This window comes from Oryctolagus cuniculus, chromosome 4 (assembly GCF_964237555.1).
Source record: "Oryctolagus cuniculus chromosome 4, mOryCun1.1, whole genome shotgun sequence".
Taxonomy (NCBI): domain Eukaryota; kingdom Metazoa; phylum Chordata; class Mammalia; order Lagomorpha; family Leporidae; genus Oryctolagus; species Oryctolagus cuniculus.
Window position 1 is genome coordinate 138,064,030 of NC_091435.1, and position 26,075 is coordinate 138,090,104.

At 38.4% G+C, this 26,075-nt stretch overlaps 1 protein-coding gene across 1 annotated transcript in view; it reads left to right on the forward strand.

Annotated features, from left to right (window-relative positions):
- SLC9A9 (solute carrier family 9 member A9) overlaps positions 1-26,075 on the forward strand; it is a 612,515-nt gene that overhangs the window by 146,072 nt on the left and 440,368 nt on the right. The window contains exon 5 of the mRNA XM_002716580.5: positions 3,464-3,579. Coding sequence (XP_002716626.2) covers positions 3,464-3,579 — 116 coding nt within the window. The remainder of the gene's footprint in view (positions 1-3,463; positions 3,580-26,075) is intronic.

Below are 26,075 nucleotides of genomic sequence, written 5' to 3' on the forward strand. Positions count from 1 at the left end.
CTGGGACCCAAGCTGTCACTCGCTTCAGACTGACTTCTGTGTGACATCTAACTCGGTTTTGCCATTCTCTAAGCACTGTACAAGCTAGACTTCACCAGGGTCCCTCTCCCCATCAAACCATATCTGAGCTTTTTAAAAAGAAGATATATTTATTTATTTGAAAGTCAGAGTTACACAGAGAGAGGAGAGGCAGAGAGAGAGAGAGAGAGAGAGGTCTTCCATCTGCTGCTTCACTCCCCAGATGGCTGTAACAGCTGAAGCTGAGCTGATCCAAAGCCAGGAGGCAGGAGTTTCTTCCAGGTCTCCCATGTAGGTACAGGGGCCCAAGGACCTGGGCCATCTTCTACTGCCTTCCCAGGCCATAGCAGAGAGCAGGATCAGAAGTGGAGCATCTGAGGCTTTAGCCTTCTGCGCCACAATGCCTGCCCCCCGATCTTCTTAATGCTATCTGTGAAGTGGTGAGAGAGTGTACCCCTCTGTGAGGATGTGGTGGCTGCTTATGGCTTATTTTTTGGTCTCTCAATGCTTTTATAATTAATAGGTTTTTGTTAATAATAATGTAGCAGCAACGGCAATAGCTGCCATTTACTAGAGTGTCTGGTACATAGAAGATGCACAGTGTGTGTGGGCTGTTATAATTAGCAGTGATCATGATCATTGTTATACCAGTAATAATGACAATGACCATGATTAGCTTGTACAGCATGGTGGCCTTTTTTGTTGTTGTTGTTTCTTTGCTTTTTGGTTTTTTTATTTGGAGTAATTAAGTCATTTACATTTTTTATGAAAGAAAATTGTGTGTGTCCACCCACGTATACTTTTTCCTCCTGATTTCAGAAGCAATCCAAAAGCATTAGAGTTGGTGCTTGTGTGTGTAGACTTTGGTGTCTGCCTGAATTCAAGCCCAACTCTGTCAAAAGCTAACGTTGTGAGCTTAGGGCAGTTACTTAACCTAAGTCATTGTTTACTCACTTGTAACGAGGAATAGTTATAGTTCCTCACTCATAGAATTCTGGGGATTAAATGACATTCGTATTTGCTTTTATTATGGTTATCATTTTAAAAGAACTGGGAAAATGCAGAAGAGCAAAAATTAAGAGGCTTACATTTAATTCTGTTATATAACCATTATTAACAATGGACTATTTGCTTCTAGTTTCTTCTGTTTATATGAGTATTTATATTTATATAGATTATTAGCTATTAATTTGTTTTAATAGCTTACTTTTTTGTGCACAGTATAAATTATTTTTATGTATCACTTTATAATTTGTTTTATCACTTTACTTGTCTTGGTCCAATATATATTCTTGTATATAGCTTTAATAGTTGTATATTAGTCCATCATATGTATGTTTTCTAATTTATTCTTTGGAAGTGTAGTTTGTCTTGAAATTTTCACCATTATAACTAATAGTAATGTGAAATAACCTGAATACACATCTTTTGGTACATATTTGATTAAGGTATAAGTTAGTAGTAAACCATTTACTAAGCTATAGAATACTTTCAAAATTAATAATTTTAAAATAAATTGTCAAATTGGCTCCCATAGAACTTTAAGTTCATTTACAACCATGATATAAAAGCTTTTGAGTTTCCTTGCATCTTGCCAAGCCTTATCTATTTTAATAGTTTCTACACAATACGGAGCAAATCATTTTAATTCTGGGCTGTGCATTCCTAGCTTGTAAAACTAACTCATGGTTATAGAATTCAGAAAAGTAGCCATAGATCATAAAGTCTCTACTGGTTCCAGAGCCTGGAATCAGTTTTCTCATCTGTAAAATTCAAATAATAGTGCCATACAGGATCAATGTGTTGATTGAATGAGTTAAAACATATGAAAAAAGTAGAAATTGTAAGCAAATGTTTTTTGCTGTTTTGATCATTGTTAGCAGTAATAATGAACCTGCTGAGAATTTACTATGTGATGAGATTTACAATGTGACACAAAATGTTATTAGCTCAGTTAATCCTTACAATAATCTTTAGGCAATTATTGTTATCTCTACCATATAAATAAGGATATTGAAAGTTAGAAAGTTTCAGAAATACCCTAAAACCATATAGCCATATAGCCTGGATTATTTATTTATTTATTTAATTTATTTGACAGGTAGAGTTATAGATAATGAGAGAGAGACAGAGAGAAAGGTCTTCCTTCCTTTGGTTCACTCTCCAAATGGCCACCATGGCCGGTGCTGCGCCGATCCGAAGCCAGGAGCCAGGTGCTTCTTCCTGGTCTCTCATGTTGGTGCAGGGGCCCAAGCACCTGGGCCATCCTTCACTGCCCTGCTGGGCAACAGCAGAGAGCTGGACTGGAAGAGGAGCAACCAGGACTAGAACCCGGCACCCATATAGGATGCCAGCGCCGCAGGCGGAGGATTAACCTAGTGAGCCACGGCGCCGGCCTCAGAGCCTGGATTTAAACACAGTTGTATATGAAGTATTCTTTCATGGAAGTATTTTCTCAACAGAATTTGAAAATCTGCATTGCTGTTGAAAGTGGAATTTCTAATTTCTAATTATTAACCTTTTAACCATGTTCACAACCTCAGAACATTATTCAAAAAACTATCATTAAATGCATGTGAGTGTTTAAATATCCACCTATTAGTGTGATTGCCTGTAGTTTCCTTGGACTCTTAACAATCCTTAGATTATATTGTGGTCCAGTCCATCAATCTGAATGTCTTCTACTAGGATTTTGGCAATGATCAACTAATCAATTAAGTCATTCAATATCATTTTAGGACTATAGAGTGGCAAACAGCAACCCAGACTATTTGCATTCTATGGTATGGAAGGTTATAAGGCCTTTCATAAACACCATAAAAATAATAGTCTTCCTTGCAGAATCAAAACAAAGGCATTTCAGTGTTTATTCCCAACAGTTTGTGGATGTTTCGCATGCTGTAACCGAGCACTGATTCTCCTCCCAGTGTGAAAGTGTTCTGGCGCCAGGAGTAGGAGACTCGTCTCTTGTAACGTGATTGATTGACTGAGTGCCCTGTGAATGGCCGATCTCCTTCTCTTGGCAGTGACAGGCTTGAAATTTGAAGTCTTTTCAGACACCCCCAGCAGACAAAATGCAGAAAATGGCAAAACAATTCATTTAGAGATGTCAGCCCGGTGGCAGTATGTATGGGCATGATTTGCTGGGCCATATTTGACAGATTATTTTTTTATCTCCTTGAGATTTATCTTGTCTTCATTGAAACACACCATATGATGTTCTGTGACCTTCTTCCAGGTGAATGAATCGTGGCATTTGGTGAGAGTGTCTTTCGTAACCCAGTGATTATCGTGCACTCAGGGGTAGCCTGGCCATGAGTTGTTAAGTTGGCAGTAATTTGTGTATGCCACTTACTCAGAGGCGCGTTAGAATGTTTGCTGTGATGGTGTGCGTTTACTCAGGATTCATCTTGATGTCTGAAGATTTTATTTTTCTCTTCAACAGGTTAATCGTGTATGGCTTTGTGAAAGCCATGATATATGCCGGCCAATTGAAAAATGGAGACTTTCATTTCACTGACTGTTTATTTTTTGGTTCATTGATGTCCGCTACTGATCCAGGTAATTGCTCAAATAATACGCTTCCTTCTCTTTAAGAATCAAGCATTTAAATTGAATGTTTCTGCAGAGACCGTCCCCTGAGTCTCCATAATAATAAATCTTTACTCCTCTTCATTTGTAGTTGACACCAAAAAAAAAGGAAAAGGAAAAGAAACTGGTGAACACTGATAGTTCTCAAGGAAGTGATCAGAAAGCAAATTTAGTAATAATACAGATTCTGTAATATCATTATAGTTTATTTTCTCAAGAACATTTTGAGTGGTAGTCCTTAATTATTCCTCTGTTCAACATATAGTGTTTCTTCTTTCAAATCTGGTCTTTGAATTATATGCTTTAAAATACCTTCAAAAATTGTTTACTATGAACTTTTCGAGCATATTGAAAATAAGGAGAATAGAAGCACAGATCACCATATAAACTCTGGTAATTATGAAATTTGGCTAATCTTTGTATCTCTAACCCCCTCCCCCGCACACACACACACAATCCCTCTCATCATGACTGGATTATGTTAAAGCAAATCCTAAACATCATATTTTACTTCTAAGTATTTTGAAATATGACAATTGCCATTGTAAATATTAAAATTATAGACAACAATTATTTAACAATATCTAACATCTAGTCACTCTTCAAATAGTCTCAATTATCGTATTCTTACTATCATTATGACTTTATGTAGTATGTACAAATCAGAACCTAAACAAGGGCTAATGTTACAATTCATTGATAGGACTGGTGAGTTTCATTTAACCTAAAATTTTCCTCTTCGTTTTCTGTTTTTCTTGCCATGTATTTATTTCAAAAAAATAAGTAGCATGGTTGGATTTTGAATTGAAAATGGTTTATTAAAATGTTCCTCTATGTCTCATAGTTCTTGTGAACTGTTTGTTACATCTAGAGGCTTGATCAGATTCAGGTTCAACTTTTTTGGCAGTATTATGTAAAAGGTGATGCTGTGAGAATTCCATTGCACACAGGAGGCAAATAGTGATTGGTCACTCAGCTGTCAGTCTGATCCATCATATTATTGAACTGCTACTCCAGCAAAGACAACCAGAACATAGCTGCAGTTGAACAAGGAGGATTTATTACATGTTACCATCAGAGGCAATATTCACCATGGGGAAACACTGGCGGTCTCAGAGGCGTTACATGGGCGCTCTCACAGGTGTTCAAAGGACTTATTTTAGGACTCAGATTGATGTTTGGTGATTTAGGGAGGGTCCAAAGCATCAGGGATTTGCTCAGAATTAAATGCTTTCAGGAAGCGAAAGTGGCTTCATGTTTAGGCATTTTAGTTAAATCTTATGTAGAAGCAGGAAAGACTAGACTGATATGAAAGCTACAATTGGTGAAGCAGCAGCAGTCCCTCCTAATAGCCAGGGTGAGGGACGTTGGGTCATTTGTGCGGTGTGGTTGATTTATTTGTGTTTGGACACGCATATGTTGTAGTCTTGTTTTTGATCCATCACGGTCACAGAATGACAGTGTCTGATGTTCTGTTAGAACTCGGCCCAGATGACAGTACCAGGGCAACTTTTAAATGCCAAGGCTGCTTTTCTCTTCTTAGGATGGCCCTCTGACCCGCATAGGAGCACCCCATGGTAACTTATTCTAAGCGCAGAGCTCGGGCCCAAGCCCAGCCATAGTGAATCAACTGCTGGAATTTAACAATATTCTTGGCTAATTCACATGAAACTTAAGTTTGGGAAGCTCTACTTTTTGAATTCCCCATTCTACTTAATGGGTTTTGTGCACTAATGGTTATTGCCTAATCCAGTATTTATTAAGGTTACAAACTACTGGTATACTAATTCTATCCTAACTTTTGCATTTATTATCCTATAATCACCTTAAAAAGGAATTAACTTTTTTTAGTTCAAGTATTGAATATTCCATGGTATGATTTAAAGAAACAGACAGAAACCAGGGCAAGTGGTCAATTCTTTCCCTATATTTACTAATTTTCTTTTTTTATAAAGAAGATTTATTTGTTTGAAAGTCAGAGTTACAGAGAAGGAGGGAGAGAAAGAGATAGATCTCCCATGCCCTGGTTCAACCTCCAGATGGCTGGATTAGCCAGGAATGAGCCAGACCAAAGCCAGGAGCCAAGATATTCATCCATGTCTACCATTTGATCAGGGGCCCAAGCACTCAGGCCATCTTCTGCAGCTTTTCCCAGCCATTAGCAGGGAGCTAGATTGGAAGTGGAGCAGCCAGGGCTCAAACCATCACCCATATAGGATGCCAACATTGCAGGCCGTGGCTTTACCTGCTGTGCCACAACACCGACCTCTATGTCCTAATTTTCAAAATATTCTGTTTGTTTCCTAGTATACTCCACGTGTGACCAAGGAAATGAGTTTTTAGAAAAAGTCTCATTATGGAATCATGGGTTTTAATTTAGTTGATAGGTTTCAATCCATTGTTATCATTAGTCTTTTTGATGATCAAAATATTCCATTTGTGACATGGGGACCTCTTCAAATTAACCCCTGTATCTTTTTATCATAACTCCAGTGGTCTTAGGTAGGATTTTGCTTTGTGGTAGGACTGGATGTTCCAACTTTATCTTGTATGTTTCTGCACCTTACTTGTCATTAGCCACTTATTTAAGCAGGCTTGTTTCTTTCTAGGAGGGAAATTGATTTAGAAGCCATAACCTGGCACTAATGATGTTCATTGCTACTGGACTACTCATTGTTTCTAACCTTATCTTATTTTTAAAGGAGAAGTTAAATCATAAATTCATATTAGCATTTTAAGTTCAGCTTTAGGATTGTAAGAATTTTACTCAACTGACTTGAATTTTAATTTGCATTTTCATTTTTCTTCCACAAAATTTTCTTCATGGTATGACATTAATATAATTTCTTGTTCAAATATATATTCTCAAAAGTATAATAAATGATATTGAATACTAAAATATGATAACTGAAAGCTGATTAAGATTTCACTATGATTATTTTTAAACTTTGGATATATCTCACTAGGAATGCGCATTTAAAAAATGCTGCTTTAAAACCACTTGAAATAATTCCTCCACATAGCTAAGCCATAAGTCAATACACAACGCACTGCTCTCTCATAGCTCCAGAGAAATGCAGAAGGCTCTTGGCAGCCACCAGAAGCATGGATTTAAGAAAAAGTATTTTCAGCCTGCCCGTGATTTCCAGCTGGTCAGGGCTGTGATCTTCTGCCATCTATGCACACTCTGCCTTGTAGGGTCAGGTCCCATTTCAGGTCACCTCTGCACACATCTGCATGTTGCAAAGCAGCACGTCCGTTGTTCCCTGGCCCCAGGGCTGAAAGCTGAGTTGGTTGCTGAAGGATATTTATTGCATTCGGTTGAGTGATGCAGCCAGCTCCAAGCACAATTGACTTGTGTTCAAGTTTGGCCCCTTCTGTGGCTAGTGATATCCCTGAAGTTATGTTTACATGACACAGAAAAACTGATGGAAATGGAAAAAATAAATCCAACTCAGAAAGATTGTTATTTTTCTGCCTTGTGTCAAATAACTGGGCTGACTGAACTGTTTAAAGTATAAAACTGGCTCACTCTACAGAGAGAATCCCAGAAGCCAAGGACCTTTCCAAGCCTGGCACGGACCAGCTGTGCAACGTTGGGTGACCACTTAACCTCTCCAGCTTTTATAGATTCAGGAAGGTAGAAGAGAGTCGATCGTATCCCTTCCAACCCCTTATTTTACAGATGAAGAAACTGACTTTTCAACTGTAAAATGAAATGTTCCTTCCAGCTCTAATGTTCCATGATTCTTATTCTGTGAGATTGGCTTTTATTTTCAAACAAGCTTTTGTTTTAAAGAAACCAAAAGACAAAGCCTGCCACCCAGATATTCTGGGGTTCTAACCCCAACTTAGCAAATGCTAGAAATGATCTCATATAGCAGCAAGCTGCCTATTACAAACAGGAACACTTACGTTCTCTTCTTTTACTTAGAGCTAATTGTTATATTAAAAACATACTGAACTCACTATCTTCTAAATTGGTACAATTTAAGATCTTCAACAACCTTAAAACACCTAGTTAATCTTGTTCTACAATTATTCATTTATCACCTAAATTATTGGCACTCACTAATTTATGAAAGAGAAACTATGCTCTCCAGGTCTGATATTTCTTGGCCTTCTTCAAATTAATTCTTTCCCACTTAGCTAAATCTTAGCCAGGTATTAGTATCTATTCATATTTATCTTTTATAGACACACATTCAAGCTTAAATCTAATTCTTCCTGCATGTTTCAGAGTCTCCTCAGCCAATTTTCAGTTTAGCTCCGAAGATGATTTGGCTAAAATCTGATTAATTTTATTTTTTCCTTTCCTCACCGGTGAATATCTTGCTTCTGATTAAGGTCATCAGCAGCACTTAAGGATGAGTGTGAGTAGATAAGTAACAGCAGAGGCCCCAAAGAGACAGGGTGTGGGAAACGGTGGGGTAAGGAAGAGAGAAGTTCATGGGGGGTTCCGGCAAAGAGCTCACAGAAAGGGAGTGATAAGGGATGATGGAGGGGAGAGCTGAGATGAAATGCAAGAACGTGAAAGCCTCAGCAACTGCGAATAGGCGCTTCAGTGGTTAATTACCCTGATTGGCTGGTGGGCGCCCAGGTGTGGCCAGGTAGGGGAATGCAGCCACTCAGGGGCGTGGCAAAGGCGTGGTCTTCCAGTTCACTAATCTAACAGTTTTAACCTGCATGCCTGCCTACTTCAGTTTGAGGTGGCGCTCCCAGCATATAGCTGGAAATCAGCACATAGCTGAGCAGCAGTATTGGTTTCTGGCCTATGGAAAAGTTATATTCATCTGAAACAAGGGAGATGCTTTTCTTCTTGTCCAACCATGAAGCCAGGATTTCTTTCTCCCTGTTCACCTGGTGGTCAGAGTCTAAAGTCTTTCTTGAGAGCATCAAATCATGGTTTGTAGACTCACAGATGCAGTTATAAGAGTATGGGGTTTCTTCTTTTTAGGTTGGAAGATATTCAAAATAGCACAGCACAACAAGTATTAAATAATCACTCAGAAGGTGCCAGAAACTCCTTGTGGTATTTGCTGGACTGACATTGCCTCCCAGGTTCCGGGAAGCTACTCCTTCAAGCACATGTGGTCTGTGCATTTTCTCACTTCATCAATTTCCCTTTTTCCTTTTTCAATTAAAATGTCTTCATTTTAAATGATGCAGCTGCATTGAGACTCACATACAGCTGCACTATCTTGAACTCCAAAAGTATTAATCTAGTATTCAAAACTAGAAAATAATTCTTACTTTATACACTTCTCCAATTCCACCCCCCCACCCCAGAGGAGTAATCCAGTGTGTTCTGATTCAAGTAACATTGTATAGGGCCTGCTCTATAGTTGCTCTGTCCAGTATGGTAGCTGTGAGATACATGAGTCTATTGAATACTTGAAATGTGGCTGGTCCAAAGTGATATGAAATGTAAGTATGAATATTCCCTAGATTTCATTTTTTAAGTTGTATTTTCATTTCATTTGAAAGGCAGAGAAACAAAGAAAGAGACAAAGGTCTTTCATCCACTGATTCATTATCCAAATGCCCACAACAACCAGGGCTCCGTCACACAAAAGTGGGAGCATGGAAATCAATCTAGATCTCCCTGTGGGCAACATGATCCAAGTATTTGAGCTGTTATTTGCTGCCTCCCAGGTAGTTCATTAGGAGGAAGCTAGAATCAAAAGCAGAGCCACTGCTTGAACCCAGACACAGCAATAGAGAATGAATACATCTCAAATGGAATTTTAACTATACCAAATGCCTGCCCTGAGATTTCAAACGTACGGGCAGGCACTGTGGTGTAGTGGATAAAGCTGCCTACTGCGATGCCGACATCCCCCATGTGCCCTGCTGCTCCACTTCTCATCCAGCTCCCTGCTAATGAGCCTGGAAAAGCAGTTGAAGATGGCTCAAGTCTGTGGGCCCCTGCACCCACATGGGAGACCCAGAAGAAGCTCCTGGCTTCAGAATGGCCCAGCCACAGCCATTGCAGCTATTTGGGAAGTGAAACAGCAGGTGGAAGATCTCTCTTTCTCTCTCTTTTTCTGCCTCTGCTTCTCTTTAAGTCTGCCTTTCAAATAAATAAATAAATCTTAAAAAAGATTTCAAATGTAATATAAAAAAGTAAAATGTCTCATTAATAAGTTATATTAATTACATGTTGAAATATTAATTTAATATTTAATTAAATAAGATATACTATTACAATTAATTTTCCCAGCTTCATTTCACTTTTTTAATATTACCATTAGAAAGTTTTAAATTACACATATGGCTTATATTATATTTTTATTGAACAGCATGGCAATAGAGCAATACAGAAATGGAACTGTTGTAAGCCAAAAATATCATCCTTAACCGAAATTCGGCAATAATTTAAAATTGAGAGAAAGAATTATGCAAAGACAAAATACACAACACACTGCAATGATTATGGTATTTGGTGAAATGCAAGCAATGTATTTTTATGAGATTGAACTTATATGTTGAATTTTCTTTCTAAAGTCTCTTTTCCCAGTCTCATTTTTTTTGCCCTAGTTTCATAATAACCCATAACCTAGTTAATGTCCATGCTTCAGAAGCAAAGAGAAAAGCAAATATATGTAGATAGATATATAGATAGATAGATAAAATTTAAATACCATATATGTGTGATTTAAACCATAAATACAGCAGCCTCTGATCTGAGAAAAGAAGGTTCAATAAACTACTACCCAGATGTCTCAGGTGTGCTCTTTTCCTAAGTAGACCATAAATAACAAGTTCTTAGAGTCTGACAGTCTCAGAGCTGTTTTTTTCAAATGCCCATTATGTTTAGTTTTATATAGCTTATCACGAATCCAATAAACTTGACATTTATATTATGTTAGCCTTATTTTAAAGTATGTTGATGCATTTAATGTCCCTAAATTGAGTAAACCCAACATTAGAAATAAATATTTATATGAATAGAATAAATATGGTCCTTAACTCTTGTCATCAAGTTTAGAGTTTAAAAATCTCATTCGTATGCCAGCACCGCGGCTCAATAGGCTAATCCTCCACCTGCGGTGCCGGCACACACGGTTTGGTTCTAGTCCCGGTCGGGGCGCCGGATTCTGTCCCGGTTGCCCCTCTTCCAGTCCAGCTCTCTGCTGTTTCCCGGGAGTGCAGTGGAGGATGGCCCAAGTACTTGGGCCCTGCACCCACATGGGAGACCAGGAGAAGCACCTGGCTCCTGGCTTCGGATCAGCGTGATGTGCTGGCCGCAGCGCACCAGCCATGGCAGCCATCGGAGGGTGAGCCAACAGCAAAAGGAAGACCCTTCTCTCTCTCTCTCTCTCTCTCTCTCTCTCACTGTCCACTCTGCCTGTCCAAAAAAAAAAAAAAAAAAATCTAGTTTGTGTAAATTGAGTTTACCAATTAAATGAGGCAAAATACACACCATGGCTAATAAGATCCTTTTTTTATTATCAATAGTAAGTGGTATTTAATTATAGATCTAAGAAAGTGTTGGCAAAAGCTTCAAAACATAAAGGGCTTGTTGAGTTTTGCGTGGTATAAAGTAAATGTTTATTGAACAGAAAGCACAATCGTTGTCCATGGTGTGAGACAGGCCTGTGTTTAAAACCTTATTTTATCTGACTCACCCAAATCTTAGTTTCTATATTTATAAAACAGACAGTAAGATTTACTTTAAAGGTATTTATAAGGATTAAATAAGGTAATATATATTATTATTTATTGTTATATTGTTATGCTGTAGCTATTTTTATCACACTATGATGAAGATGCTTTTTTACCATCAACATAACATAGTGAGAAATACACCTTTTCGCTTGTTTTTTTATGAATAACAGATTTCCATGTGTGTTCGTATTTGATTAGTTGAATCTTCTCCTGAACAACAACATTAATTTGTTGTTTGCTTGGATAAAGTTGGCAATAATAGGTGTAAAGTTATAATTTTGCTTTAAATAAAATACAAATACACATTTTAATTTACTTTCATAGGTATAACATAGTGATTTTTTTTTAAAACAAGACATTGTCATTTCACACCTATATTCTGGTAAACGTCTCTAAAATCATGGATATTTTTCTTATGTAACTGTGAAGCCATTATGAAACCTAAAACATTTTCCATAATCCTTCAGTAACATCTAATATAAAGTCTGCATTTCAATTTCCCCAATTTTTGCCCTGTGTTTTCAAATCAGAACCCAAACAAGAGTCACAAGTGACATGTAGCTAACATATTTGCAATCTCTTTTAGTGTTCCCTATCATCTTTACTTTTCATGATATTATTGAGGAAATTACTGAAATTCTATAGGAACTCTTACATTCTAAATGTGCCTATTTGCTCTCTGTGGTGTCATGTCATTGTTCTTGTACCTCCATAACTGTAAGTTAGTACTTCCATAACATTTTCGTGATTTCTTCCATTGATTCTTATTGTCCAATCTATTAGCTTCATTAGGATACATGAAATAATGATTCTTTACTAATTATGTCATTTCTTCAAAAATTACTAGTTATAATTATTCTTGTAGCAAAAAATATTCTATCATATTACTATTTTAAAGCACTCTTTTTTTTAAAAAAAAAAGATGTATTTATTTATTTGAAAGTCAGAGTTATACAGAGAGAGGAGAGGCAGAGAGAGAGGTCTTCCCATCTGCTGGTTTACTCCCCAGTTGGCCAAAGTGGCCAAAGCTGCACCCATCTGAAGCCAGGAGCCAGGAGCTTCCTCTGGGTCTCCCACATGGGTACAGATTCCCAAGCACTTGGGTCATCTTCCACTGCCTTCCCAGGCCATAGCAGAGAGCTGGATCAGAGGTGGCTCTGCAGGCTGCGGCTTTACCTGCTACGCCACAGCACCGGCCCCTTAAACCACTCTTTATAACATCTAAAGGGCATGTAGACATTACCTGGATCTTTGGTCTTAAGCAGCCATAAGAAAATTTTCTTTTTAAACAAGATTTAAATATAGCTATAATGCCATCATAACACTAAAATATTAATAGTAATTTAAATTTTTGTTTATTTGAGAGACAGAGGGAGAGGGGAGAGGAGAAGGAGAGGGTAAGGGATGGGAGGAGGGAGAGAGCGAGATACTGTGAGAGAGTGCAAATTCACATCTTCTGGTTTACTCCCCAAATGCCTACAATGATCCCTGGTTGGGGCTGAAACCAAGAATCAGGAACTCAGTCTAAGTCTCCCACATGGGCAGCAGGAACCTAATTCCCGGAGCCTTTCCTGCTGCCTTCCTGGATCTGCATTGGCTAGATTTGTTTTGTTCTAGTTACCTCTTTCCTTTCAAATTTAGATATTAAATAATCACCTTCTTGACTTATTTTAATTTTAATTTATTAAGATACTTTTTGGTGTTTGCTAGGCTTCTGTGCCCTATCAAAATCTCTCCTTTCCCACAAGTTCTGGTCTGTGGGACTCCGACTATATGGAAGACATCCATAGACCCATTTCCTCTGTTTTCTGATTAAGTTTGGCCAGTGGGGAGTACCAGGAGAGATCAGCGGGATGGTATAAATGGAAACACGTGTATTTATCTTCTAACTTTTTAGCAGGTCAGGAGACAAAGAAGCTACAGTCAAGAGACAAATCCTGGAGTCAAACCCATGCACTATGGTGTGGGTCTCAGGAATCTTAACTGGTAGGCTAAATACCCAGTCCTAGCAGTAATTTTTGCAGTAGGCAAAATAATGGCCCTCCAAATATGTCCACCCCCTAATAACCCGACTCTGTGAATATTTTATATTACACGGCAAAGGGGGCTGTACAGCTGTGACTAAATGAAAGATTTTGAGATGTGGAAATTACCCTGTATTATCTAGGTGGGCCCAATCCAATCACGTGGGTCCCTAAAAGCTAGAGAGAACCTTTCTGGGCTGTGATCAGAGGGAGACATGGCTTTGGAATACAGACCTAAGGAAATGTAGTGTTTCTTGCTTTAAAGATGGAGGAAGGCATCTAGGAGCCAAGGAGTTCTAAAAAAGCTAGAAACAGCAGGGAAACTGATCCTCCTCTGGAGTCCCCAGAGAGAAATGCAGCCTGCAGACACCTTGGTTTTATCCAAGTGAGACTCATGTTGGAATTCTGACTTACAGATCTATTAGATAATAAATTTGTGTTATTAGAAGACATTAAGTTTGTGATAATTTGTTATGGCTGCAATTGAAAACTAATATAATTCTTAAATATTATCAAATATTAGTTAGGTTAATGTTTCCCAAATTGTCTCATAAAAATTTTTATAGCTGCTTTATTTAACCAAGGATCCAGACAATGTGTGCACGTTGCTTTTAGGAATGATTTAAAGTCATAAAGTAGTAGGATATTTCTTACAGAAAGCAGCTTGAGGAGTCATCCCATCTAACATCCTTGTTTTACAAAAGAGCAAACTAAGGTTTGGAGGTGAGTGACTTTGCCCTGGGACAATCATTTAAAATTTAACATTATAATCACTCTAAAAAATTTCATGAGAGTCAGCGCTGGATTCTGGGAAAGTAGTGACCTTAACTGGGCTTTCTTGCCCTTTATTATGGCAATCTATATGATTCTGCTAAGGCCAAGAGCTGTTGGTTTCTATACAAAACTCGGTGCTGGTGAGGCCTTGAGCGCTGTGCAGTCCCTGTAGAAATAGCAAATACTAAGCTTTCTCTGCCATGAGTGGCTTGAGCACCTAGATACCTGCTTCAGAGAAGTCCTTAGATGCAAAGTGGGAAAGTACGAGTCCTGAAGGACATACTGGAATAGCAGAAATCTGTGAAACCTGGTGGAGAGAAGAGGGAGTAGACTGGCATTGGGCCTGCATGAGTGAACTTGATCTTCTCGGTTACTGGATAATGGGGTGGCCCTCTCAGGTGCCTGCAGGATAGGCCACCTCTTCCATACCACTGATGGATCTTCTGCCATTTATAGGACTGCTATGATGGAGGGTGGTCCAACAGTTTGAAGCTCCAGTAAACGAACAAAAAAATAAAAATGCATCGAGATTTTCCAGAAGCCTGAAAGCAGAAGATCAGCCAGATACACAGATAATGCACCTAGGGAATAAATTCCTGAGTAGTTGGGAGACAGTTTGAACAACCTTACAAGAAATCTTAAGTAGACCAAGGGCAGATAAGAGTCATGATTTTTCAAGTGAACAACTAAATAAAGAAGAGGATGTTGCATTGAAGATATCAATTAATAGAAGGTTAAATAGATGAATACTCTGAAAATATTAAGTAAGTTATTACAAAGATGCAACGCAAATCATGAAGACAATAGAAATGTACATATGATGTCTAACAGACATCATATGCGAACAATATTTGTCCCAAGAAGAGAAAAAAGAAAGTGGATGAAAATAATTAAACAAATGAAGTGAAATCTCTCTGGGCTAAAGAAAATACTTGACTTTGCAGATTAAGTATATCTGAATTTATCCAGTTTCTGGAAAGAGTGATAAGAAAATCCATATACAGGCAAAATTATTAAACTGTAGGGAAGAAGAGCCAATTTTTCAAGGAGAATCCCAGAGACAACAATCACAAATAAACCAATTAGAAGTGCAAAAGAAACAGACCACCACTGGATTTCTCAGTTGCAATATTTGATGTTGGAAGAGAGACTGGAGTAATATTTTCAGACTACAGAAAAATATAACTGCAGCTCAAGCATCCTATAGTCAGCCAAGATGTCATTCATCTGTCTGTGTAAAAGAAAGCTGCTTGGAATATAATGTGCTATGGTCCCCTAAGAGTTCAAGTGTTGGAAGCTTGGCCCCCAGGGTGGTAATGTTGAAGGTGGTGGATCTTTAAGAGGTGGAGCCTGGTGGAAGGTCCTGGGTCACTGGGGAGATTGTGAACCCCAGCTTCACAGGCTTACTGTTGTGTCGTGTGATCTCTTCCTCTCGCACATGTTTAAATCAATAGGGCTGCTCAGTCTTGGGTGCTCAGCCTCTAAAACTGTACACTCAATGAATCTGTTTATGAAGTTAGCCTGCCTCAGGTATTTCGTTATAGTGATGAAAAAGAGCCTAATAGAGCAAGAATAACATTTCTGAGGAATAAATGCTAGAAAACAGTCTAACTGATCATCTGAGCTAGTTGCTATAAACAAGAATACTTTGAATTTTTCCAAGAAGAAACGGTCTGCTGACTGCTTCACAATCAAAACCAGCTTATATGTAATTTACAAAAACACACTAAAGAAGTAATCTTCAACAAGCAAAAGGTTTGCAAATAAATTGATGGGCCAGGAGACACCATGAACATGATAACACAAAATTGAGTGACAATAACAATATGAAACAAAACATAATTTAAGGTTCATAGCACTAAGTAAGAATAAGGGCACATCCTATATGATCAATGACATAGTTGGTGGAGAAAATATAGTGGTCACAAAAGTACAGGTGACAAAATCATAATAGCAAAGTGTAAATTTAAAAATTTAGAAATGTAAGAAGAATCAGTTTAAAATGTATTTAGTGTGGATGCCTTCAATAAAACTCTTTTAGAATTAGAGAGAGCTGATAGAAATAAAGTAAGAAATTAATCAATTTGGGGATGGCACTGTGACGCAGTGGGTTAGTGCCCTGACCTGAAGCACCAGCATCCCATATGGGCGCCAGTTTGAGATCCGGCCTCTCCACTTTTGATCCAGCTCTCTGCTATGGTCTGGGAAAGCAGTGGAGGAAGGCCCAAGTCCTTGGGCCCCTGTACCCATGTTGGAGACCTGGAAGAAGCTCCTGGCTTTGGATCAGCACAGCTGTGGCCGTTGTGGCCATCTGGGGAGTGAACCATTGGATGGAAGACCTCTCTCTCTCTGCCTCTCCTCTCTCTGTGTAACTCTGACTCTCAAATAAATAAATAAATCTTTTTTAAAAAAGAAATTAATCAGTTTGATGCATGAGGCATATAACAGACTTTTAACTCTCCTTATCCAATGGAAAAAAATGCTTTCTGTATTTCCCAGGAAAATTTCAAAAGTTTCCCATGTATTTAGCCACAAGGGAAACATCAACAGATTTTAGCAACAGTAGACATTTTGTTTTTGCCAGCAACCATTTCTCATTACTATCCATGAAAAATAAACAAAGAATGAAAATAACTCAATACATTAAAAATTAAAAGAAATTAAGAGGGTAATTATTTAATATCTAAAATAGAAAGTTAAGAGGTAACTTTGGACTAATATCTGGTACAAATCAAAACAAAAGTGAAGAAATTCAGAGGAAGATTTGTAGAGTTAGGTATCTTCATTATTGCAGAAGAAAGACAGAATATGAATTTAGAACATAGCCTAAGAAACCAAAAAAAGAAGAAAAACATAAATCCAAAGATATCTGGAAGGAGTAAATAAAGACAAATGCTAGTTATAATAAAGTGAAAAATAAATAACAAAACCAGAAAGATGGATAGATCCAAAATTAGTGTGCAGAAAAACTGTGAGAATAGATGAAGTCATTGTTACCTTAACTAGGGAGAAAAGAGAGAAGAGAAAATAGAAAAGATTTGATAATGATGAGGAGACATAGCCTCAAATAACATAATAATTAACATAATGTATCATGCAACTCAATAGCAAAAAATATTAACCATGAAGTAAATTATAAATATTACTCCAAGAATAAATTAAAAGATTGAACAATCTAAATGCCACAGACAAGATTGGAGAGGTGATTAAAGATCTGCTATGGAAAAGGCATCCTGACCAGTTGAATTAGATCTAGCTATAAAGAGCAGAGAATTCTGAAAAAAAAGCTAAAGACACACAGAAACATGAAATATATCTTGTTTGTTTTCAAGTGACATAATGCTAAAATAAAAATCTTGAACTACAACAAAATAGGGAAATGGTAAAACAGTCCCATTTGTAATTATTAAAGCAAAAGTTTGAAATAAAATGCTCACAAATAGAGTCCAATAATGTTAGTTGCACAAGATCAGAGATCTTACTCATTAATGTATCCCCAAGACCTGACTAGAACCTGTCTCAGAGGAGATCACCAGTAAATCCTTGAGAAATAAATGCTTCCAAAGAATGATAGTGCTTACCAAGCAGAATATTCCATACAAGTGAGATCATCAGCATGATGCATTACATTGATAAATTAAGGGACAATAAACATGTGACAGTATCAGTGAGGAAAGGGCATTTAATAACATGCATCAGCATTACTAAGAAAAACTCAAAGCAAAAAGGAATAAAAGGATATTATTTAAATATAATTCAAAGTATTCGCTAAAATCCAATAGCAAATGCTGTTCTAAATGACAACTTGAAATTGGGTTATTTAAGATTTTATTTATTAGAGGACTATTTGCAAAAGTGTCAATGTAGAAGAACTACAAAGAGCAGTGCAGGAATCTGGAACTTGGTAGCAGCCAAACAGTTACCACCACTAGGTCCAAAGGGATCAGAGGAGAGAGCAGACACCAGAGCCCAGCGGGAGAAAAGTTGTGGAGTCTGTCACCTTGTGGAGAGCAATGACCCTCTGTTCAGAAACACTTTTAGTTCAAGGCAAAATTTCAGGGAAAAAGTTAGAAGATAAATACACGTGTTTCCATTTATACCATCCCGCTGATCTCTCCTGGTACTCCCCACTGGCCAAACTTAATCAGAAAACAGAGGAAATGGGTCTATGGATGTCTTCCATATAGTCGGAGTCCCACAGACCAGAACTTGTGGGAAAGGAGAGAGATTTTGATAGGGCACAGAAGCCTAGCAAACACCAAAAAGTATCTTAATAAATTAAAATTAAAATAAGTCAAGAAGGTGATTATTTAATATCTAAATTTGAAAGGAAAGAGGTAACTAGAACAAAACAAATCTAGCAAATCTAGCAAAAACAAAACAAAAATAAAAATGTTCCATAAAAATGGAAATTAACAAACAAAGCTACCACTTTTGGTTGATGGTGCACTATTTAAAAACTATTCAAATTTTACAAAATTTTTATAAAGTCCTTGTATATCAGAGGAATATACAAAATCCAATACCATTTTAAAAATTTTAACAGCAAATATTACAAAATAGAATACAATATCTATAAATTTTATACATATTGGGACTAATTTCAATAAAAAATACAAATATAAAGCAGTAAATTAAATTATGAAGCAAGGTATGAACAAAAGAAAAAATGTGGCATGTTCTAGGATAGGCAGATTTAATTATGGATATATTTCTCTTTTGCTTTTGTTTGCATCTAAATGTTTTCTTTAAACCACAAAACACTTCAGCAAGTTGTGAGATCCCTGTTACTTCTCATAAACCTTCCATCAACTTCTAGGCTTCTCATCCTATTTAGTTATGACCTCCAAAAATGTTTTTAATGTCCATCATTGTGTCCCAGTATTTCAAGACTCATATGCCAGAAAATGTTTGCATTTTACTTTCCTATTTGAACAACAATTTTTTGTACAGAAAATTATAGATTCAAAGTGATTTTACTTCTCTTATTCCTTCAAATATCTATTCATCTATGTTTTTATTTTAGTGTACATCTAATGCTCGTGTTATCTAGATGTTGAACCACTATTTCTATCATGCATGTGTACTAAAGTTTTATAAGGTTTTTAATTTTTTTATTTAGTCTTTTTATTTGAAAGGGAGCGGGTAGGTGGGGGAGAGAGAGAGAGTTCTTTCATCCACTGGTTCACTCTCCAAATGCTTACAACAGCCAGGGCTGGGCCAGGCTGAAACCGGGAGCCAGAAACTCCATCCTGGTCTCTCAGATGGCAGGGACGCCAAGAACCTGACCCATCACCTGCTGCCTCCCAGGGTACCCGTTAACCCATTCTGCTGGAGTCAGACTTTCATAGAGGATGCAGATGTTCTAGGCAGCATCTTAAGCAGTGAACCAAAGGTCCATACTCGTCTCCTGGTGTGTTAAAAATATTTTTATCTTTTCAATCTTTCCTGATTCCTCCTTGAAGAATTCCTCAATTGGATTTCCTATTTATGTAATTCATTTCTTCAGCTATATCTGTTATCTTATTTACTGAATCTATTATGAATGAAATAAGCTGCTACATTTTTCATATTGTTGTATTTTCCAAGTACTATATTTATCATACCTAATATTCCCTCTTATTTATTTCGATTTTCCCTTATGTCTTTAACTATTCAACATGCTTGCTCAAAATGTTTGCTGTGTCTGTCCTAGTACTTCTGCTTCTGTTCACTGGTTTTTCTCTGTAAGTTGCCATAAGCTTCAGGTACCTAGCAGTGTTTCCTCATGTTCCTTTAGGCATTTCAGTGATTGAACTGACAAGATATAATACAGAAGGCCTCCAAACTACAGTTATCACCTAAATTTGTTATCATCCCACCATCCCAGTGATTCTTCCCCAAAATGACTTTGACCCCCAGGAGACATTAGCTGAGGAAACATTTTTTGCTTGTTACAACTGGGAGAGATGTGAGATTGGCATCTGATAGGTAGCCGGCAAGGATGCACATGACAGCCTCCCTTAACAGATAATTAATTATCTGGCTGGAAATGTTAATAGTGCCAAGTTTGAGAAACGCTGCCCTAACCAGTTGCTATCTCCCTAATGAAGATACTGTTCAGTGCAATTCCTGTGAAAACTTATCAGTTTCAGGTTGAAACCGGATAAAGTTATCTTAAAGCTCATAATGCAGAATAAAAGCACAAGAAGCCTGCTTAACCAGATAAAAGAATACACTATGAAGCCATTATCACCAAATCAGTATGATATTGGCCAAGAAATAGAATGACCAGTGAAAAAAATAATAGAATATCCAAAAACATTTCAGTATAAATGAGAATTTGACAGAGGTGGTATGTCATTCCATTAAGAAAAAAATGGCTTATTTAACAACGGTATTTGCACAGTTGACTGGCTCTCCATTTAGAAGATGATCAATTTGGGCACTTATCTCACCACTTACAAAGCTATATTTAGAATTAAAATGTAAATGATAAAATAAACTCCTGCAAGAATGTGTAAATCTATATTTATAGATTATTGCTATGGAAATTCTCTAAAAAAGAATGAAAACTATGAATTCATAAGTCAGTACTAGACATTTTGACTATACAAAAAGAAAATACTTCCAAATGGGAAAAGATGGTATAAAAAAAGTCAATACACAGACAATGGATTGAGGGGAAGTCATTTAAATAGAGAGGACAGGTATTTTTAACTCTGATATACACAGAACAAAATGGCCGTCTACCCATAAGTAACAGAAACACGGACAAATATCAGAAAAGACAGTTTGTGGAGGAGCCATTGTACTTGGACCATAAAAGTGAAGGCTTGTTCAAGCTCACAAGAAGTCCTGGAAATAGAAAATAAAAGAACAGCCTATCATCTTACAGTTTGGCAACAATTATAAAACAAAGTAACAGTTATTGCTGGCAGCGATGCAGGGAAAAATGGTCTGTTAGACATTCTGAATGGAAATTTGAATCATTAACGGACTTTTGGAAAACAATTTGGCACTGCCACTATAACTTAAAATATGTATCCCCTTATGACATAGTAATCTGACTCCTGGGAGTCTACCCCACACAAGTGAAAACACTAGTTCTTAAGTGTATGTATGAACAAGGATGTTTATTGGAACAGGTTGTTTTATTATTTATATTTTTTATTTTTTGACAGGCAGAGTTAGACAGTGAGAGAGAGAGACAGAGAGAAAGGTCTTCCTTTTTTCGTTGGTTCGCCCTGCAAATGGCCACTACGGCTGGCGTGTTGCCATGGCCGGAGCTGCGCCAATCCGAAGCCAGGAGCCAGGTGCTTCCTCCTGGTCTCCCATGCGGGTGCAGGGCCCAAGGACCTGGGCCATCCTCCACTGCACTCCCGGGCCACAGCAGAGAGTTTTTAAGACCATAGATTATAGGACATCTACACAAGTATCATGTAGCCGTTAAAAAGGATAAATTAGTGCTCTTCCAGTTGACTTGAGGATTTTCCAGGAAGCATTGTTGTCTCTGTAAAGTAAGCTGTGGAAAAGTATATAGAGAATATGATTCAAATCTTTAAAACCAGGGGCAGGCATTTGGCCTGGCTGTGAAGATGCCCTCATCCCATAGCAGTGTTGGATTTGAGCCCTGGCTCCACTCCTCATTCCAGGTTCCTGTTAATGTACATCCAGGGAGGCAACAGGTGATGCCTCTAGTTCCTGGGTCTCTGCCATCCACATGGGAGATCTGGACTGAGTTCTGGCTCCCAGCTTGGACCACTGTTACAGGTATTTGGGAAGTGAAGCAGCAAATGGGAGCGCTCTCTCTCTCCCCTCCCCTCCCCTCCCCTCCCCTTCCCTCCCCTCTCCTCTCCTCCCCTCCCCTCCCCTCTCCTCTCCTCTCCTCCCCTCAAAATCCAATATTTTTTATAAAAAAAAGTTTAAAAAATATTTTAGTAGTAGTAGGGTACTTTATTTTTTTAAAAAAATATTTATTTATTTGAAAGAGTTACAGAGAGAGGAGAGACAGAGAGAGAGAGGTCTTCCATTCGCTGGCTCACTCCCCAAATGGTTGCAATGGCTGGAGCTGAGCCAATCTGAAGCCAGGATCCAGGAGCTTCTTCCAGGTCTCCCACATGGGTGCAGGGGCCCTATCACTTGGGCCATCATCAGCTGCTTTCCCAGGTACATTAGCAGGGAGCAGGATCAGAAGTGGAACAGCCAGTACACGAACTGGCGCACGTATGGGATACCCGGGCTGCAGGTTGAGGCTTTAACCCACTGCACCACAGTGCTGGTCCCACTAGGGGCCTTTAAAAAGTTAATGGAAATGGAATTGAAAGATGAGTTTATACTTGTGTAAAAAAATGAAATCCAGACATATGAAGAGTCTTCAGAAAGTTTGTGGAAAATGTGTATTATGAAAAAACTATGCCTAGATTTCAAAATCTCTTCACACTAAAATGAACTTAACTTTCAGTCACCTTTTTCCATAGACTTTTTGAAGTACCTTTATATTTATGAATAGAGAACTGACTCCTCTGTCTGTGTGTGTATGTCACTTGTACATTGGAAAGCAGGACTGTTGAGGTAGAACCATAGCAACTTCTTGCTTGCTTCTCCTTCTGCCTGCTTTGAAAGTGTCTTGTGGGGCTACACCTTTCCCAGCTGCTGGTTGGGGACCTGTGGACGTAACGTTCAACTACAGCCTCACTTTAGTGATGAATGTATCCAATCCCAAGTAATAATGCTACTTTTCAATATAAGACTTTACTTCCTTTCCCCAAGCCTGCTGGAGGCGGGCTGCCTGTCTTTTGGAGAAACGAGAGGGGTGTGGTCTTTCCTTCTCACATGCCTGTCTACCACTAGCTAGATGAGTGTCTGGCTTCTACCAGGTGGGAGGAAGAGATGAGATAAAGAAACATTTTATATGATCGGTTGTAAGCCACCATCAGAGCAGCTGAGCAGACATAGCCTATGAGATTTCTCAGGGGAAAGTCAAACTGTTCCACCGTATGCCCATATGCCATGGTGAAGTCGAGTTGCTTGCTGGTCTAGGAGAAGTCTCTGTCCCTGGGCATCAGATGAAGGAAAAACACCCCCACCCTCTCCATGAGAAGGGGGAGATTCATGACCAGCAAGTACAGAAAAAACTCCCATCACAATTCTTTACGGTAGGCTAGGACCTTGAGACTCTTCTGTGTTTGTAGCATGGGTCAGCAGTTCAGGGGTCATGGGCCATGCGAACTGGGTTTCAAGGGCTTGAAGACTGTGCATCTTTCTACAAAAAGTGTTTTCTTCGTTCCTCAGTTTAGACTTCTGATCTAATTTAGATTGCAGTATAAAGAGAAATTAGTAGGACATACATCATATTATAAGGTGAGTACTAAGAAAGAGGGAAGATAGGAATTTCAGAGAGGGAAGAGATGGGGAAGAGAGACATACAGGGGCCTGCATCGTGGCACAGCAGGTTAAGTGGCTGCCTGCAATGCCGGTACCCCATATAAGTGCTAGCTCAAGTCCTGGTTGCTCCATTTCTGATCCAACCTCCCTACTAATGTGCCTGGGAAAGCAGGAGAAGATGGACCAAGTGCTTGGGTCCCTGCTGCCCATGAGGGAGTTCCAGGCTCCTGGCTTCAGCATGGACCAGCCCAGGTCACTGTGGCCATTTAGGGAGTGAAGCAATGGATGAAAGATCTTGCTCTCTCTCTCTCTCTCTCTCTCTCCCTCTCTCTCTGTAACTCTCTCTTTCAAATAAAAGAAAAATCTTTTTAAAAAGAGACATGCAAAAAAGGAAAAGGAAAGAGACTATTGAAGCAAACAAATAGAGTATGTACATTGTGATCACAGTTATTCACTTATCTGGAATGCACCTCTGTGTACTTACAAAAAAAAAAACTTCAGAATTTCATAAAAGTGAGAAAATTACCAATCGGTTTTTGTGCTATGTTAGTAAATCACCACCAAGTGTAATGAGAAGTTCTCAAAGGAAAAATTTTAATACTCAATGTGATATTGGGGATGCCTTAAAGTAAAAAATCTTAAAAATGCATTGAATTCATGTATTATATGGAAGTCACACATCTTGACTTGCTCCAGCAGCTAACGTGTGCTAAGAATCCAAAGTGCTCGATGAAGCCCTGAGCGCTGGATGCTGGCTTTCATAAGGTGACTACTGGTTCATGTTAATTGAATTTAGAAAATTCACTGTGGCATTATCCTGTCTGGAGACGAAATTAAATGCATGGATGATAATTCATTTATTGAAATTAGAAGCCAAGAGGAATATAGATATAAAATCCAATCTCTGTTTTGCTGCTGTTGAGCCCAACTAGCCTCTACTTGACAAGTGTCACAGCATCATGCTGTTTTGATTATTGGGAGTTAGGAGACCTGAGGTCTAGTTCCGTTCTTGTTACTAATGCTCAAGGCAAATTCAAGCTGGCCACATAACCTTTCTAGGCCTTATTTCCTTCATATAGTCCTGCAGAAATTGGATGATCACTAAGATGATTTCCTGCTCCGTATTAGTAATTCTCCAACTTAAGCATTCATAATATTCACTTGGAGCATTTGTTAAAATACACAATGCTGGGTTCTGTTTCTGGGAGCAGGTCCAAGACCCTAAATTGACCCAGAATCTCACTTATGCTAGTGGTTAGTCCAGAGTCCTATAAACATGCATTTAAAAAAAATTGCTGAGTGAAGCATTTGTTTTTCTGAGTGAATCAGGCAAAGTACAGAGAGTGAAGTAGGCTCATGCCATGGTCTGGATGTAGTTTGTGTGTTGGAGGCTTTGTCCTTGTCCTTAGTGTGGCAATGTCAGGAGGTGATAGAAACTTCAGGCAGTGGAGCTTAGTGAGAGGTGGTTATGTCACTGGGCGCACCATCTCAGAAGGGATTAATGTAGTTCTGTGGGTTCCCAGTTAGTTCCCACGACAGTGAATTTTATTAAAGAGTGAGCCAGCCTCTCTCCACTCCTGCTTCCTGCCTTGCTATATGCTGTACCATACTGCCACCAAGATGCCACCTTCCATGAATGTAGTGTAGTCAAGAAGCCCCTTATTAGAAGCCAAATTGGTGGAGCCATCCAATCTTAGACTTCCATCCTCCAAAAGCTGTGAGCTAAATAAACTTCCTTTATTACTCATGAGTACATTTTTATTTATTTATTTTAATTTTTATTTAATAAATATACATTTCCAAAGTACAGCTTATGGATTACAGTGGCTCCCCCCCCATAACTTCCCTCCCACCCGCAACCCTCCCCTTTCCTGCTCCCTCTCCCCTTCCATTCTCATCAAGATTCATTTTCGATTCTCTTTATATACAGAAGATCAATTTAGTATATATTAAGTAAAGATTTCAACAGTTTGCACCCACACAGAAACATAAAGTGTAAAATACTGCTTGAGCACTAGCAATAGCATTAATTCACATTGAACTACACATTAAGGACAGAGATTCTACATGAGGAGTAAGTGCACAGTGACTCCTGTTGTTGACTTAACAAATTGACACTCTTGTTTATGGCGTCAGTAATCACCCTAGGCTCTTGTCATGCATTGCCAAGGATATGGAAGCCTTCTGAGTTCACTGACTTCTATCTTATTTAGACAAGGTCATAATCAAAATGAAAATTCTCTCCTCCCTTCAGAGAAAGGTACCTCCCTCTTTGATGGCCAGTTCTTTCTACTGGAAATCACTAGCAGAGATCTTTCATTTAGGTCTTCTTCTTTTTTTTTTTCCAGAGTGTCTTGGCTTTCCATGCCTGAAATACTCTCATGGGCTCTTCAGCCAGATCCAAATGCCTTAAGGGCTGATTCTGAGGCCAGAGTGCTATTCAGGACATCTGCCATTCTATGAGTCTGCTGTGTATCCCGCTTCCCATGTTGGATCATTCTCTCCCTTTTTAATTCTATCAGTTAGTATTAGCAGACGCTAGTCATGTTTATGTGATCCCTTTGACTCTTAGACCTATCATTATGATCAATTGTGAACTGAAACTGATCACTTGGGCTAGTGAGATGGCAT